We start from the raw sequence: 17,751 nt of genomic DNA on the forward strand, positions 1-17,751 counted from the left end.
ATACAGATAGTGATGAAATTGGAAGGCTTAGGTAAAATCTTTGGCTTTAAAAATCTTGTAGTGATGCAACAGAAAAATGGAATAGGAAAGGCCAATCCTCTACAGCTAAACTGTGTTAGTAACCATTTCCTACCTGACTAACAAAAATGCATATATATCACCCTTTTGACCTGGATATCCCGTTTAGGTTTCTCCTGGTTTGTATGTAATACAGTTACTTATCCTTGAAGATGGTAGGTAATGCCACAGGGAAAATAAGATATTAAAGGATTGGGTGTTCTGCTTTGCCTGCAAAGAAACAACCACTCCCAGGAATGTTTATAAGATCAATCCCCATCAGATCATCTGGCATGTGGGTACAAGGAATGTAGCCAAATATAGATAAATACTAATAGATGGACCAGTTTTTATTTCTGCAGCTGAACATGCTGAAAGGCAAGTTCAATGTAAATAGGGATTAATCATAGCATTTTTTGTGTAAATTCTTCCCCTAGTACAACTATTTGGTGACAAGTACTCAATTGCATATTAAATATGTTTTAAATATGCAGCAAACTAAAACTGATGTATTTCCAACACATTTTCCTTCTGCTTGTAAATATATAAAGGTTAAAATCATTGGTTTGCCTTCTAGTATCTCACTCCATTTGATGAAAAATTAATCTTAACTAAGCAGTTTGAAAGGACTATAGGCATTTTCTAAACATTTTTTCATGGCTTGGGTATTTAAAAAAAAATTAGTCTTCTTTTTGTAAAAAAAATCATTTATTTTCATTCTACTTCATACAGATCAGGTACTGTTACTAATTAAATGTGTTTCTAATAGACTAGCACAGCACCAGCAGTCATTCATTTAGGCCTTACAGCTATTACACATAATCTTCTAGTTTATACATTAACAAGAGGCAAAAGGCAGAACATTATGTACAAAAAGTTTCACCTGAACTTGAGGAGGAAATTATTTACGGTGCACGTGATTGCACATTGGAACAGATTTTCTGGAGAGGTTGTGGAGGCTCCCTGTCTGGAGATTTTCGAGAACCATCTGGACGCAATCCTGTGCCACGTGCTCTAGGATGACCTTGCCTGAGCAGGGAGGTTGGACCAGACCCTGTGGTCCCTTCCAACCTGACCCGTTCTGTTTATCTCTGATTCTGAGAAGCCTTTGCTTATTTATCCATATCACTTTTCCAGGTAGATTTATCCTGGGGCAGTCTGAGGAAACAAATTTCTCCTTGTTACTTGTGTGCAGGAGACCAGAGACAAGCAAATTCTCAAGGTGCTGATACTATTGGGCGTGTCTTCCTTCATCCGATTGTATTTAAAGCCTTCCAGCCAGGACGGAGCTCTGCAGTCAGTCCTTTGGCACCCCATTTCTCCGAGTGGTGGCTGAAGGTCACAGGTGAAGCCGAGCTCGGATTATTGACATTTCATAACGAATTTAAGGATTCTTGGCTGTGATCCAGCCGAAGTTAAGGACACTTTGACTGTCTAACACCCCCCCTCCCTGGAATTTCACAAAAAGAACGTGTTACTTGCTGGAATAAAATACTCCACAAACGGTGGAGTATTTGCGAGCGCCGCAGCAGGTCTTTGCCAAGGCGAAGCGCTCTCTCCTCTTTCTTGAACTAGTCAAAGATTGTTCTGGAAGGCTATTTTGTTCCTAACGCAACGACTGTTGAGAATGGGCATTCAGCGATTATCGAACAGCGATTACCCGGGGAGGGCTTCCCCGGCGGCCGGGAGCAGCCGGGCGCTCTGGGAGAGGCGCAGTCCGTGAGGGGAACCCGCCGCTGCCGCCGGCCCCGCTCCGCGCCCCCCGCCACGTGAGACGCGCGGAGCCGCCGCGCTCCCTCGGCGCCCCGCGGCATTGTGGGGGCTGTAGGCGGCCGCCGCCGCCGCCCGCGCCGCCGCCGCCCGACCGGGCCGGGGCGGGACTGCAGCTCCCGGCGGCCGCGGGGCCGCCGAGCCCGGCCCGGCCGAGCGGGGAGGAGCCGCGGGCGACCGAGCCGAGCCGTCGCGCCGGCGCCGCTGGGAGAGGCCGGCGCGAAGGGGAAGGGGCCGGCGGCTGCGGCGGCCAATGCGAAACTGGCTGGTGCTGCTGTGCCCCTGTGTGGTCGGGGTCGCGCTGCACCTGTGGCTGCTGCTGAGCTGCCCCGGGAGCCACCCGGCAGGTAGGAGAGGGGCGGGCGGCGGGGGATGCCTGGGGCATCCGGGCGGGCTGGGCTCCTCCACCCTCTCTCTCCAGGCGAGGAGCGGTCGGGGCTGGCGGGGCAGGTAACGGGGGCGGGAGGCGAGGGCAGGGCCGGGGAGATGCTCTGGCCGGGGCAGCGGGAGCGGCGCCAGAGTGCCCGCGGGCTTCGTCGGGAGGGGAGGGAGCGTCTCGTACCGTGGAGCGGCGGGGAGCGGCGCAGCTCCGCCGCCCGAAGCGGAGGTGCCGAGCGCGGTGGCGGTGCGGGGTGCCGCGGGTGCGGAGCGGCTGTGCGGGACAGCAGCTCCCGCTGCCGAGCGCCTCCTGCGCCACCGGTGCCCTCCCGCTCCCACCGAGGCACGTGGGGAAGAAATTCCCACTGAAACCGCTCGTGTCGCGTCATTCCCGGTCCTAGGAATAGCCCTTCGCACTGCGCTGTGTTTGCCTCAGCGGGCTTTAAAACCCCTGTGCTGCAAAAAGCTATTCATAGGGCCGGGTATCATCCAGCATTAGTGAAACCCGATCCTAGAGGGCTTACCTTGTGCTCCTTATAAAACAAGGTGTCGTTTTCACGCCAAATCTTCATGCCTGAGGAAGCGGGCATCTGTTGGAACAGAAACTTTTGTTAGCTACCCACAGGTGCTGTTTGACGATATTAGAAAATACTGTACATGAACACGAAATGCTGGTGTTTTTTTTACTTGGGGTGTGCTTAGAACTGTTTAGTGACCCAGTAGCCTGTTCACTAATGCACCCACACTCTGCAAGTGGTGCCTGTTTCCCGTGCAGGGTGTGCACAGCTGTGAGGAAACAAGAGTCTGCTGATTGCCAGTGGCAATTAATAGTGCAAGTAGGCAAGAAGTATTGCACTATTGCTTAGTCTGAAGGCTGCAGAGTTGGAGAGGTGTCTCTCTGTCTGTATTCTGGCTTTTGCATATCACATCAGCAGTGGTCAGGCTTGAATTATAAAAGAAAGGGATATGTAATTGTTGAACTTCTAGCCTGATATGTATTTGAATTGCCTGGTTGTTTTTGTTTATCTTTTACGGTGCTGTTTCAGAGCTTCAGAGCATTAATTTGGAGTTAGAAGTGGCAGTGTGGAATCTCCTGATGACCTTTCCCGTATAAATGTGTTTTCCACTAACAAACATTTCTAAAGAAAATCCAGAAGTTTCTCATTTAGTGTTGGTTTGAATGAGTGGTTTAGGTCACTTAAATAATCATTGTTAAAGGTATTAGCAAAAGTAGGAGTAACACCAGTTTTTAAAAGAGCAGCTTAAGAAACTTGGATATCAATGTTCTCTCTGTTGCTTACTGCATGGATGAAATGTCCCAAGGAAACTCCAGCTAGAATTAATTTAGAATGATTTACACAGAGACCAAAGACTCAAAAGGATAAGGGTTGACTCTGGTTGAGTCACAATGTTCAGGGTGGATCCGCTTGCTTTTCAAATGCCTGATGGCATTTAGGTGCAGCTAAGTCCAATCTTGGTCTCTAACTTCATCAGAGATTTATATATAAATGGTTTAGCAGCCCTTAATCAATGACTAATTAACAAAGTGATTTTCCTTTCATAAAAGTACAGTGGGTGAGAAGTGATAGGAAATCTAGGTATATGTTTCCTCCAGTACCTTAAAATTTCCATAAGCTGCTGTTACTCTTTTTTAGATTGGGGCATTTGCAAATGTTCTATTTTTGTTAAGATACATGGAAGAATCATCACACTATCTCCTGTCCACCAGGTGCTTAAAAACCTTAATTCTCTGCTTGGTCCCTTAAATTTTTTGGGTGCCATCTCAACTTCTGCTTTCCGTAGTGCTTGCTGCGCTGCTGCTGCTGCTGCCATTTGCCCCACCTTTTCAAGGGAATTTCCCCTATTTAGAATATCACCTATAGACTTGTACAGTTTCACATTCTGAGGGAGTGAGACTGTCTGTGAAAGTTCAGCAAACATGGGATGAGCAATTGTGGGTGAATGTTTATACCCCTGTGGAAGTCTGTTGAAGGTATATTGTGAACTTTTCCAAGTAAAAGAAAGTTCCTTTTTATCTTCCTGCAAGGGGACTGACCACAAAGGACACATCTGTCACACCTGGCTCTGCTGTCCACAGTATGTGGCTCCTTGTAGCTGTTAAAAGTTGCAATATTGGGTACTGCAGCTCTCAGTGGGGCCATGTTGGCATTTAAGAGCTGATAATCAATTGCTAGATGCCACCTCCCACCCAATTTTCAGACTGGCGAAGTGGGTGAATTGTACAGTGGGTTCTGGAATTAATGTGCCATTTTTCTAAGTCTGCTGCTACCCCAGAATTATTTCCATTTTGTGCTGCAGCAGGAGTGGGGCATTGCAGTACCTTGGTAGTCATTGGATTGAGAGTGCAGGCACTGTACCCCCTGGTTTCTCTCAGGTTTAGGGGCAAAATTTGAACCAAAGGACCACACACAGCCAACCACCGGGTGCCAAGCTTGGGTATTCAAAATATCGAAACTCAAAGTAGTTCCACTGTGATCTTCCGCTGCAAAGCAAGTAGACAACATTCACTTCTCGCCCAGAGCCATAAATTGACTTTTGTTGTTTGGCGAATACCACTTGCTCCATTCACTGCAGTGGTTTTAACTCTGTGCTGTCCAAGCTGTACACCCAGCTTCTCAGCATCCTGTTGCATTAATATTGAAATCTGTGCTCCCATATCTGTGTGGAATTTTGTCAGTTGTTGAGGGCCAACAGGACTGAGAATGTTTTTTGCTTTAGTGATGGGTCTGAGCTCAAGTTCAGAGGAATCTGAGGGAAACAAAGAATCAACTTTCCTCAGTTTGCTGTCATCAGGGTCATCCGATATGTTCCCATCCTGTTATTCAGGGGATACAATTAATTTCCTAATCAATACAATGTCAGGGGGATGGAATTTCCACATAAACATAAATCTGATGTTTTCCAATTTTTTTCCTCATTTTCTTCCTTTAACTGATTTTGCAGCTGCCCCATTTTCAAAGACAGTATTAATTCAATTGCCTTTAGGAGTTTTATTTCTTCCTTTAAGTATAGTACACTTTTATTGTTATTCTTGCTATCTTGATAAGCAGCTTCTAACCAGATTCCTAACATTTTGCAAATAATTCCTTTTCCATCCTTTATCTGGCCCTGGCCACCTTTAGCTGTCATTTCACAGCTATACAACCATGCCAGTTAACACAACTCTGTTCTGCTGAGAATTTGAGCTGCTGGAACTTGGACTTGTTCTGTGCTTTCTTAAGTAATCTGTGTTTGTGTTTGACATCCAGTCAAATATGCCAGTTTGTCACAAATGAGTGGTTTAGGTTGCCTAAAGAATCACTGTCAAAGGTAGTAGCAAAACCAGGTATCACCTGGATTTAACCTGAGCTCACAACTAGGCACCATGCAGCCAACTCACTCATTTACTGCTACCTCCCACCCCTGCACTGGGGATGGGGAGGAGGATCAGTGCGGGGAAAAAAAAGGGAAAAAACCCTCATGGACTGAGAAAGGAAAAAGCAAGTTAGAATTCATTTAGAATGATTTACATGGAGATTGAAGATGCAGAAGGGTAAGGGAGACCTTCCTGTTGAGTCATGAGATTCAGAGTGTACCCCTTACTTTCTAAACTTCTTATGGAGCTGAGGTGCAGCTAGGTCCAGTCTTAGTCTAAGACTTGGTCAGCGATCAATATCGAAAGGATTTAGCAGCACTTAATCATTGACTAATTTAACATTTACAAAGTGATAGGATTTACTATAATTGCTACAGTGACTTCATTATACATCCAAGAGAGCAACATTCATGCTATACTGGCAGAAGAGTATCTAAGTCAGTCCACACATGGATGCACACTGACACAAAGAGATATATTTATATACAGGGATATATAGGTATCAGTGTATAGAGGTATACCTGTTAAAAATTCCCCTGAGTTCAGTGAAACACTTTAAATATCTTGGCATTTCTCAGTGGGAAAGAGTTGAGCCTCAAGGAATGGAAGGTTTCAGCCTGTCATCAGTTTTGGGTGCTGATCCTGGGAACTTTGCGAACTGGAGAGTCTGTGAGCTCCGAGAGGCATCCTGCTCAGGGAGTTGCTGGTGGCAGCCTGCTGTGGTCCCGGAGAGCCAAAGGGCTTCACTCAGGACCAGTTTTTGGGGTTCTTTAGGTGTTTGGCTTTAGTCATCCATAAATTTCGACCCTGAACACAGTCGTGGTTGGTAATTGCTGGAATTTTTAAAAATCCAGTAACTATAGAGTCTGTTCCACTCAGGGTATAGTTCAGGTAAGGAATGTTCCAGGCCTGTCAGGGGGTGACTGATTACTCCTGCTGTCATTCCTTCCTTGATCAGGCAACAGGAGTTCCTTCCTATGGTCAGTGTCCCGCTCACCTTAACCATGGTGGGGCTGGTTCCTGGTCCAGTCAAAGGACACTTCACTGCCCAACTCATTACAGAAAGGCCTAATGGGAATTTCTGAGGTAGAGCAGCCATGAGGAGGGGAAGAAATGCACCACTTGGAAGTTGGGGAAGGAGAGAAGTAGCTTTGCTCTTCAGAGTTTCCCTGTTTCGATCATGTATTATTGGAGTTCATGTTCATTTCTGTAAAACCCTGCTGCATTGGATAATGTTAGGATAACTAGGATTTTTAATAAGTGGGTTTTTTAATACTGAGAGAGCAAGTGAATGGTTTCTGTGCAGGGTTTATTTAGTTGTAAATAAATATTATTGTAAAGTTACTATTGAGTAATGTACTCATGCTGAGGAGAGGAATAATGATGCCTCCTCTAAAATGAGAACATATGTCATCCGTAGGAAAATGCTCAATACTGTACTTGTATTGAGCATTTGCATGGTATTTAAGGAAGAATCTGTCTTGTAGCCTTCAAAGTACCACAAAATGTTCAAGATGTAGGTATGGCTGCCTTGGCAGAAGAAAGAGGGATGAGTCAAGGGATCTCAGATGTCTTCTGTGTTGTGGTTTGTGTTTTTTTTGTTGTTGTTGTTTTTTTTTTGTTTTTTTTTTTTTAATATTCAGAGTGTTTTAGGAACATTAGTGAATTTGTATACAAGAGAAAGAAATGTATTAATTTATTAAAGGGCTTCTTGAATCTGAATCTACTTAAGAGGATCTGGTAGTGCCTGATAAAGCCAGTCTTGTTTCACTTGAGTGATTTTTTTTTCCTTGTTTACTACTCCAGCTGCTCTTTACTCCCTATCACCTAGAATCCCTGGTGTGAATAAAAAGTAAATCTTATCATGGGGCAATGTTTTGCAATAGCTGTGACTTAAAAATGCATAATTTGTGTATTCTCTGGTATTTCTGTGTAGTTGTACACAATAGTTGTGTGCTATCTCAACAGCTGCAGAATTAACTACCAGTAGATGTTAGAGACAGAGTGAACAGCAATTCTGTTTTTTGAGGAGTTTAATTACCCTCCCAAATAATCATCACCACACATTCAAATGGAAATCTGTCAAAAAGTTGATAACCTGTTTTAGTGATTATTTACCTTGGCTTCATTGACTCACTAACATAAGATTGGAATAGACATTCCCAGCCATCAATTCTGCTTACTATTTCTATTAAGCAGCTCTTGGTTTCTGTCATAAAATGCAGGTGGACTGCCTACATTTATTTAGTGAGGGCTCAGGGTGGCTTTTTGTCTGTTCACTTGGATTCCTAGCAGTTGTAGGAAGAGGTTGTTCCAGAGGCTAGTTGTCCTGATTAAAATTATGTTCTCATTTCTAGCCTAAGCTTACTTGCACCTAGTTTATGCCCTTTAATTCTTAAACCTTTCAGTCAAAAGGGTCTTCTCCTTCAAGTACGTCTTCAGCATGTAACCATAGAGGTCAAAGGTGTCTGTTGTAAACCTTTGCTTTCTTAAGTTAAGCTCTTCAGGTACTTCTAACTTCTAGTGGAAAATGGACTTTCCATTTCTAGAAAACAGTTTGGTGTTTTTATCTATAGATCAGATGGCTTTAAATGCAAACAGTGTTCCAGTCTCCACTCATTCCATCTACTTTTCTTCCTCTATTGGAAGTACCTTCTGTAATTAAGTCCTCCTTTAACCATCCCTTGTGAAGGGCCTGTAGTTTGCCTGCATTCTTGGCCCTCAGTTGTGTCTCTCCCTGTGCAGTATTTAGGCTTTCTCTGTGTTTGTGATCACATTTACCTTGGTGTCACAGAAGAGAGAGTACACTTCTTGTAGGCAGTAATTGGAAAACAATAGATAGGATCAAACCTGAGATCAAAGGCCTTTGTTTTAGTGTCCTGACCTCAGTAGCTTCCTGCTTTTTTTTTGTTCATCAGTTCATGAGACTGTAATTCACACTTCTGAACAAGATTTGTGCAGGAACATGCTCTTAGGTTTAATTGAAATCCTTGTCTAACTGGTTACAAACAAGCGCTATCCAAAGAAAGTTCATGAGTAGGAAGCTTAGTTAATTTTTTGTAAAAGTCTTAGATAAATGCTAATTATAAAATGACCTCAGAAACTTGAGAAGGAACAGACAGACCTGCTTTTAGCACTCCAGGTGGATTCATTGCTAATTGTGTGTTTTAATTGATAGCACAGATCTTATTGAGTAGGAAGTTACTCACTGTCGGGCTTCAGCTACAGGGCCTAATCAGAAAACCCTACACATTCTATGTAATCTTCTGCTACTTTGCTGATGCTAATGCCCTTTAAGTTGTTATTCCTGTTACATTTTGGGGGGGGGGGGGGGGGTGGCAGCTAAAAATTGGCCCTTTTGGATTTGTGAGAGTCAATCTTCTACTGATGAACAATTATGCAACAGATTAAAACGCACCATTTTCTAGAGTCTGCTTGTATGCCATCTGTTGTCCTGTGGTACAGCATGTACTTCTTCAGGCATTGGCCTAATGGAACCAAAATATGGAAACAAGCTATGAGGTGAAGTTTTGCTAAAATATGGGACTTTCTTAAGAAAGTATGTTGTCTGAAATCTGGTAGTCCTGTCTGTCAGGGAGTAGCATGCTTGGTCACAAAGTTATTTCATCTCTTGTAGGTATGTAAAGAGTTACAGACTGTGGGCCTTGGAAAATGAAACTCAGCAGGTCAGGTTTGGCATTGGCAGTAGATGTGCAGTCCTGCCTAAAATGCCAGTTGTTGCCCACCCTTTATCTGTAAGATCTTCATATGACATGTTTTCTCATGGATAGGCCACCCCCAGCATAAAACAATCCCCTAACTTTTGATGGACACAAAATAATTGACAAAGAATGCACAAAATGCTGATGGTATTTTCCAAATTAATTGGGATTTTTTTAGGGCTTTTAGTTATTCTGTAGACCGATGTCTAAGACATTGTGAACTACTGATGAGTGGCACTGGGATTGTATTTTTGTATTTTGGCACTGGAGCAGGAGGCAAAGAGGACCAGTTCCACCAGAGCTGGCTGAATTAAGGTTTTCAACAGTTATCCTCTTAATTGCCCACTGAGTGGAACAGCCAGAAGAGAGCAAGTACCCTTCCCTGGGAGCAGACTTTTGTTCCATGGCAGCAGGGATTGGTGGCCAATTTTCATCAGATATAGGTGCTATGCTCTGCTTCCCCTGCCCTGCCACAACCCCACCCTTTCCCTCCACAAAATAAGAAAAGGAGGCATCAGTTTGTGTTGCAAAAAGATTTTGCTTTGTTTCTTTTGACTTTTCTACTGATGTTCCCAGTTTTGTCTAGAAATGTGCAAGTATTATATAATTAAGGTGTTTTAGGGTGTCATCGCTGCACCACTGTTACTACTGCCACTTGGCAATTTAGAAGGACCCTGCTGTCCTATTTCTTCTAAGGAATGCTGTTGATGCAAAACAAACAGAAATCTCTGCCTGCAGGGTTTGTTCTTTGAATCTATAAATCTTGTATAAAAGCTTGCCTGCCTCACGGCGTACTGCAGAGACATGGGGTGCAGTTTCTAGCTCTGGGGTGAAGTAGGTACTGCAGGGAGGTCAGGTAGCTCTGCTTGCAGCAAAACATGTAATGCAGATGAGCTGTAGCAGATTACTTTAAGTGAAGTAGATTAAAAGGGGGAAAGAGCTGCTTTTGCTCTTTGGTTTGTTCTTTTTCTGTGCGTGTCAGCATTCTGTGAATACAAATCTTTATATCAAGTTAATTCCTTCCGTTGTGTTTGTTTGGATCTTTTGCAAAGCGGCAGAAAAGAAAAAAGTATTAAACCTCAGGAATATGATTGCAAAATCACAGGAATAGGCAGAAATAAAAATATGTGGGTTTTTTTATTTTGGAGGAGTGTTGCTTATGTTATGATGTGGATTAGTTGAGAATACTCTTAGTAACTTCTGCTTGGCCTACTTAGTTCCATTCATTGATTTATTCAGGAAATAAAAAAAGAAAAAAGCTGCATTGGTAGCAGAAGATACAAAGCCCAGCCTTCTGTAGAGCTCGCTTATTTCAGCTGTGTCCAGTGGAGGTGCTCTGGTGCCTGATATTGCAAGTAAGCCTACACTGCTGTGTTTCGCAGTGCAGGCACTAATGAGTCTTTGTCCACTCCTGTTGCATGAAATGCGGAGACTTAATCACTTTGTGGACTGCCTATTATGTCAAATTTCACTGAAAATGACTGGCAAATTTAGTAGTTGACTGGGGACTCATCAATAGAAATATATTTAGCAAGACTGTGTTTGTTGACAAAATCAAGCTAAGTGATCTCTCACTCTTTTCATTGCCTTATAATGAAGCAAATATAATTAACAGCCTAATTTGGCATTTTATTGAGAATCAGTCTCATGGGAAGAAGAGGTACATGTTCATCTTTGTAGTTTGGATTTTGAAAAACTTCAAGAGCTGTTAAGTGCTGCTGAGGTGGTTAAAATCTGAGCAGGGTCAGCAGACTACCTGTCAGTGGTGATGTCTTTCCATGGCCGGCTCAGCAGGACGCACACCTCTGCATCTTTAGCAGTGTCTTCTAATGGCACAGCTTGGTACTCTATGTACGCACTTGTTTACTTTTTCCTGTATCTCTTCCAAACTTGGATCTGTTGCTAGTTCTCAGTCAAGCCTGAAAGACAGGCGGAGGTTGACCAGCACTTTCACCCATTTCATGAAAATTGGTGACTGAGAATCCTGTGAAAGCTTCCTGAAGCTGATACTGAGGTGAAAATCTGTACCAATAAAAGTACAAGTATGGTCAGATGTCAGAGAATTGTGTGGAAGCCAGTCCTTACAAATATCAGAGCCCAAGAAAGCTTTAATAGGAGCTTACCATGAACAATGTGACACAAGGTACTGGCAGACTGGACTTAGTAGACTTAGAGCTGACAGAAGTACTGCTGACAGCTGCTGTAGAGAATTAAATGAACCTCAGCAGCTGAGGAAGGGCTGCTTGCTTTCATGTTTTTGTAGGTTCTGCTGTGGATTAACAGGTAGGCTTCGTGTATTTGTCTCAGTTTCTACTGAGAAATCTTGGGCTAAGTAATGCAACTGAGGTGCAGCTTTGAATAAGTGAGAATTCAAAAACAAGGTAGGCAGTGGCAGTGTGACCTTTGGATTGGAAAGCTTCCTCTCCTTCTCCATACCTTTTGTCTGCAACACTTTTAGGGTTTAAAATGGAATGTGATCTGTAGCTTTTTTCTTTTTCTTTATTTCACCCCCTTCACAAACTACAAAGTTTACAGTTTGTTCTTGTCTTTGAAATCAGAAAATGTAGAGATGTAGTTATCTTGCACAAGCAGTTCCAGGTAAGAGTGAGGTATATGATATGATACTATCCGACACTGAAAATTTTGGCCTAAAAGTGCACAAAAATAGAATGGAAGATAAATAGCTTTGGTCCTCAGTGGCAAGTATTGATTGCTTGTCCAAATTGTCACTATTGACTTTGAGATCAGCAATGTTTTCTCTTAAATTATGCTGCATCAGAGAATATTTATGCTCATACTGTAATTATCATTATAAATTAATAATAGCCTTAGTATTTTTCCCTGTACTTCTCACTCTATCTCCCTTTTTTAAAATAGTGTGAGTTCAGAGAAACACATATGAATCTATTTTCCTGAAATTTTAGCATTATTCCTACTTTTCCATAGCAAGTAGAAATCTTTACTAACAAGCAAAAAAATATTTTGTCAAAGTAAGCTTTCTTCTTTTTTTTTTTTTCCTTTTCAGTGGTTTTAAAAGTAAAATGACATAACTCTTGGGACAGAGAAGACAATCTTCTGAATATAGACCACTGCAATGCTGTTCTAAAAGCAATAGGATATTAATTCTGAAGCATCTGTTACATTAACATTGTTCCCATGTGGATGGTTCATAAGGAAAAGCTTCACTCATTTTAAAATGCAAACTAATTAAAGTATATTTGATTTGAGTAGCTTTTTTTAAAATTCATTCAAGCTAACTCACGCTATTCTGAGTCAAGTCACCCCATAGACTTGTGCCCTTAGTTTTATTTTTCTTATTTTTGGTTTAATGGAATGGTTCTGCTTCTTATTAAAAGTGATGTCTTAAAAAAGAAATCTATATAAACGGTACCTCATCTACTGTTTACAGTCTACAAGTCTAATAGTCATATTAGACCTATGAACTTTATACTGGAAGGCTTGGAGTTAAGGCTGAAGATTAATCAAAGGATGGATGAAGAACAAGGGAAAAAGGGATGTGTAAGCAGGAATTTGCAATAGTGTTATTCTTTATAAACATATGTCTGTCTCATGTATCTCTGCTGTCTTGGAGACTTGGTGATTCTTGGCTATGTAATGACCTATGAGGACATACAGAGTCTCTGGATAAATGATATTTGCCAGCATAAAGGAGAACTAAATTGGTATTTCTATTGAACAGTGAGTTTGACTTAAAAGTTTCTTCAGATGTTATATAGGGCACTAGATTTGCTGCTCTGTAGCAAGCAAATCATATTCCTAAACCTTGCCACCAATTCAGTTATGGTTGCTGTAAGAGGTGCAACAGTTAATTTCAGTGAAAAAATGAAGAATGCAACTAATGGCTTATTGCATGGGATTTTAAGTAGTTCTGAGCCTAGGTTGATGGAAGCTTCTCTTAATAGGTTAATGTTCAGCTTAAGTAATTGAGAATCTTGTAGCTGTTTTCATTTAAATAATGGTGGAACTTAACCTTCTTATAGAAAATCATTGTTTGCATACTTAAAACTAAAATATTTAGTGGGAAATAGAATGGGAAAGGTTTACCTGTGGAAACTCACTCTGTAGTTTTACTGCTTTTGCATTGTTCTGAGAATCAATTCCAGAGCAGTTTTATTTGGCTTTTGGAGTCAGGGCTATTTTCAACAATCCTGGAGAACAACAACAAAAGTTCTGAAATCTTGATGTTGATTCAGCCTGGAACAGAGCAAGGCCAAGGCCTCTCCACTGCATGCTGAACACTGACAGTGGGATATAAGGCTAGATGGATGTCTGGTGGGATTTGGCACAGCAGTTTTTGTGGCAGATGCTGTGAGGTCCTAGGTTAGCGAGCAGGGTAAAAGAACCCATCTATTCAGCTTCAAAGTGGAGAAGGAGAATGCTGGTACACAAGGTAGAGTCTGGGTAATAATTCAACTCCTTCTAGTGGGAGTTCACAGTACAGACTTGGCAGTATTTTTAGTCTCTTCATTAGATTCTAAAAAACCTTTTCTGTGCTATAGGCAGTAGTTTAAAGTGCACTCACATTTGTTTTCTTTATCTGCAGCCAAATGAAAAACATAGTGAGATGAGAGGGAAGCAATCCTTTGCTAAAATTAAATACAAATCTGTCTTAACTCTATGATATCTGATAGACTAAACGAAGCAAATTCACTTTAGCTACCTGCCTGACTGTTTACAGGCTCTAAATCAGAGCTTCTCAGGTCTTTATCTGGTCGTAATCCTGCTTGAAATCAAGTTCAGGTTTTGTGATCTCGAAATTAAAACAGCACAAGCTAAATCCTGGATTACAAATATTGGCAGTGGCATCCAGCTTTGGATAAAGCCAGAGCATTCCCCTGTGTAGGGATGTAACGCCCTGTGTGAAGGCAGAGTGGCGTTCCACTTCAAAAGGTTAGAAACAATAGGCCTTGAGATCCCACACCGAAATTGTGAGGCAGAAAGGTGGTCACAGCAACTTCAGAAAGCACGAGGAAAATGGGCTTGTGAGTGAAGGTTTTGGCGTATTGAAAATGTTTCTCTGATTCCCAACCAAGAATGCAAAAGTACTTCTGCTGCTTGTTTTTAGTGTTTCAGTTCTCTTGCTTTTGAGATGTCCTTTAATCACAGAATTTCAGAACAGTTTAGGTTGAAGGGACCTTAAAGATCATCTACTTTCAATTCCCCTGCCACGGGCAGGGATGACTCCCACCAGACCAGGTTGCTCAAAGCCCCATCCTACCTGACCTTGAACGCTTCCCAGGATTGAGTCAGCCACAACTTCTCTGGGCAACCTTTGCCAGTGCCAGTGTTTTACCACCCTCTGAGTAAAGAATTTCTTCACAACATCTAATCTCAGTCTCCCCTATTTTAGTTTAAAACCCTTTTGTCTTGTCCTATCACTATCTGTATTGCTCCCCCTCCTTTTTTTTAGCCCCCTTTAATACTGGAGGGCTGGAATTAATTATTGCTTGCAACTCAGGCTTGTGGTAATATGTGCATAAAGTAAATATTTGTCACTTTCTACTTCTAGGTCCACTGTCCTTCTTTCCACAATGGAAGCTGAAACATTATGATGTTATTGTAGGTGTTTTGTCAGCTCGACACAATCATGAACTTCGCAGTGTTATAAGGAGCACTTGGTTCAAGCACCTGAAACAACATCCTGCGCTGAACCAACGGTAACCTCTACTGTTTTGTAGTTTGGCCTGGGGGCAGGGGGTCAGGACTGCAATACTGAAATATCTTGATTTAATAATTTTTCTTTTAAAGTGTTTCCTAGTTTATTTGTTTGTTGTTTAGCATCTTGTACTCATAGATTTTTTTCAAGTCTGCTTAATAGTGTATAAGAATACTATTTGCCTTGGGGTGTAACTACTTTTTATACACTGCTGTTTGCTTTTTCAATTCCTTGCCACTGTTTATTAGTGATGTATAAGCCTTTCTCTTTTTTGTGTTGCAATGTACGGTGTGCAACTTGAATCCTCGGTAATCCAGGATTTTTGAAAGCAGGCAGGATTGCATTTGGTGAGAGAACCACGGAAGCTCTAGCAAACAGCCTCAACTGTGAAGTTCAGGTTTATTTCCCACTGAAAACTGCACCAAACTGCTGCAGTGTCAGTGGCCCTTCCTGATTGCTTGCATAGATCTGACAGTGTGCAGGCAGGTCTGTTTGTGCTGAGAAGCTCTGCTGCAGTTCATCCCTGGAAATGCTGCCATCCTCACACCTTGGTACCTGCCTTGCACTGAGAGCATTTTGCTGTTCCCAGATTTGGTGTCAGCATGCAGACTGGAGTGCAGCATAGCCACCTCAGTCATCTAAAATTGGGACCTTTGATAGCTTATATGGAGTTCTGGGAGAACATTTAGCTGCTAGGTGAAATGATAGGTTAAGGTGGATCCTTGCTCTTTGTACTTACTTGATATCTTCCTACTATGGAATAACCATGATTGGAGTGGGAGAGGAACCTCTTGTTTTGCTACAGCCCCAAGTTGAAATATTTCATTGTAACAGCTAGTCTGGAATCCTTGATCCTCCTTTGATGCTATGTGTCTTTGTTCTTATTATTTTTTTCATTGACTTTTGAACGTGTAGCATTCAAATAATCTTGAATTAAGTAACAATTAACCCAGGCTAGGAGGGGCAGCTCTCTGGGATCCTTCACTGTTGCCTTAGGTCTTTTTTGTGTTTAGTGTGCTGGCTGTCTTGTATCTCATTCTAGCTGCCAATCTTCTTGCGACCTCATAATATAAAATGTTAATGTGGATTTGGAATTGAGCTCCTATGAGGGGATTCATGTGGTTGCTCTGCATACCAACTGTCATTGCTGATTTTTAAAAGGTTCAAAATCTTAACCCTGTGAAAGACAGGCCATGGTGATAAAATTAAGTTTATTGAAGATGGAGGGAGGAGGGAAAAGAACTGGTTTTAATAAAAGCAAATTATTTTAGTGTCCTTGTGAAGTTTATAATAGGTGCGCATGGTTGTGCAGTGCCAGTGAAGGACAGAGAAGACCCCTACTCCTGCAAACTTCTGAACATCAGTAACCCAGGTATAGAAGTTAACTTTTAAAAATTCTGTGGTCTGAACTAGTCATCTTTTCTGAGAGTAGTTTGGGGAGTTTAATTGAGACAACTGGTCTTGAAAACAAATACCTCCTAGAACTTGTTGCATAACCTTCTTGTAAGTACCATGTGCAGGCCAGTTAGGGAGAGGTATTTGGGCATGTGAAAGGGAGGCCACTGACTTCTAATGGATTTGTATTTTCTTTGTGTCACCAGACAGTTTCTCCCATATAACATACGTTTTTACTTGATCTATGTGTTAAGTGAAGTTTGAAAGAGACAAAATGACCTGACACATAGTGTCAAATGTGAAGAAAGTAGCAAGGTGACAGTCTTGAGTATCAGATGGACTTCTGTGGTGACAAAATGAATTCTGTTAGCAAGTCTGGCTGATAATTTTTTCAGATTCTGCTTTAGAGAGAAAACAATTAAGAAACGTAAAATGGGAGAAAAAACTAAATGCCATACAAAAATTCCTAACTAAAACTGTAAATTTTTACTGTCTCCTTTTGGATGCTATTTCATTTTTGCTCTTTAATACAAGTTAACTAAGGACTGCTAGGTACCTGAGCCATGATTCAATGCAAAATGTAACTCCTGTTACTTTCTCTTTGAATGACAACATCCACTGTTCCCAAGCATAAATGGTACCTCAGGGCTTAGGTAGGCGATAATGGCAAAAAGCAGACAGCTGAATTAAGTGGAGGTGTGTGCCATTTTGATAAATGAATAATTATTGCATTGTGCTAATATACAGGTATTCGTGCAAATAGCATTTTTGTCTTCCTGCTGTGGATTTATTGTGTTTCTAATATTTTCCCTGTGGATATGTAGGCATTGAGTTACAATTGCTATTAGCTTGCAGATTGCTGTATCACTGAAATTTTTCTTGCTGCAGTCTGCAGCTCATTGTATTTTCTTTTACTCTTGTGCACTTGTGAGCCATGCTAATTAACCAGAATGCTTTGCATGCAGGCATTTGTGTGTATCTAGGAACTATGAACTTTTCTCCCTTATCTCTGGCCTTTCCTTTTCATTCAGTTTTGAATCAGGAAATTGAAGCATTCAGTCTCCCTGAGGACATACCTTCTGTGCTGTCTGAAGACAGAATCGTCAGTGTGAACTTCCGTGTGCTTTACCCCATTGTCATCACCAGCCTTGGGGTATTTTATGAGGCTGATGGGGTGGGATTCCAGAGGAACATCACTGTAAAGCTGTACCAGGCAGAACATGAGGTAGAGTATTGTAGTTATCTTTTGAAAGCATGATGTCTGTTTTTTGTGCATTAAGTTCTTAAAGAAAGTGACATGCTGTGTTGGTGATTTAGAAGATAAATACTTAACTGACAAGTTTATGAATTATGTTTTTCTTCTGTTGTATTTTAAA

The 17,751-nt window shown here is 41.8% G+C and overlaps 1 protein-coding gene across 2 annotated transcripts in view; it reads left to right on the plus strand.

Annotated features, from left to right (window-relative positions):
* The first annotated feature begins 1,991 nt into the window (after positions 1-1,991).
* The window catches only part of B3GALNT2 (beta-1,3-N-acetylgalactosaminyltransferase 2), a 28,475-nt gene continuing 12,715 nt past the window's right edge, over positions 1,992-17,751 (plus strand). Inside the window, exons 1-4 of one of the 2 annotated variants that reach the window (XM_068185048.1) lie at positions 1,992-2,174; positions 14,834-14,981; positions 16,252-16,352; positions 17,407-17,600. In XM_068185048.1, coding sequence (XP_068041149.1) covers positions 2,081-2,174; positions 14,834-14,981; positions 16,252-16,352; positions 17,407-17,600 — 537 coding nt within the window. In that variant the 5' untranslated portion in view covers positions 1,992-2,080. The remainder of the gene's footprint in view (positions 2,175-14,833; positions 14,982-16,251; positions 16,353-17,406; positions 17,601-17,751) is intronic. The other variant, XM_068185047.1, reaches the window with a different exon arrangement.

This window comes from Anomalospiza imberbis, chromosome 3 (genome assembly GCF_031753505.1).
Source record: "Anomalospiza imberbis isolate Cuckoo-Finch-1a 21T00152 chromosome 3, ASM3175350v1, whole genome shotgun sequence".
Classification (NCBI taxonomy): domain Eukaryota; kingdom Metazoa; phylum Chordata; class Aves; order Passeriformes; family Viduidae; genus Anomalospiza; species Anomalospiza imberbis.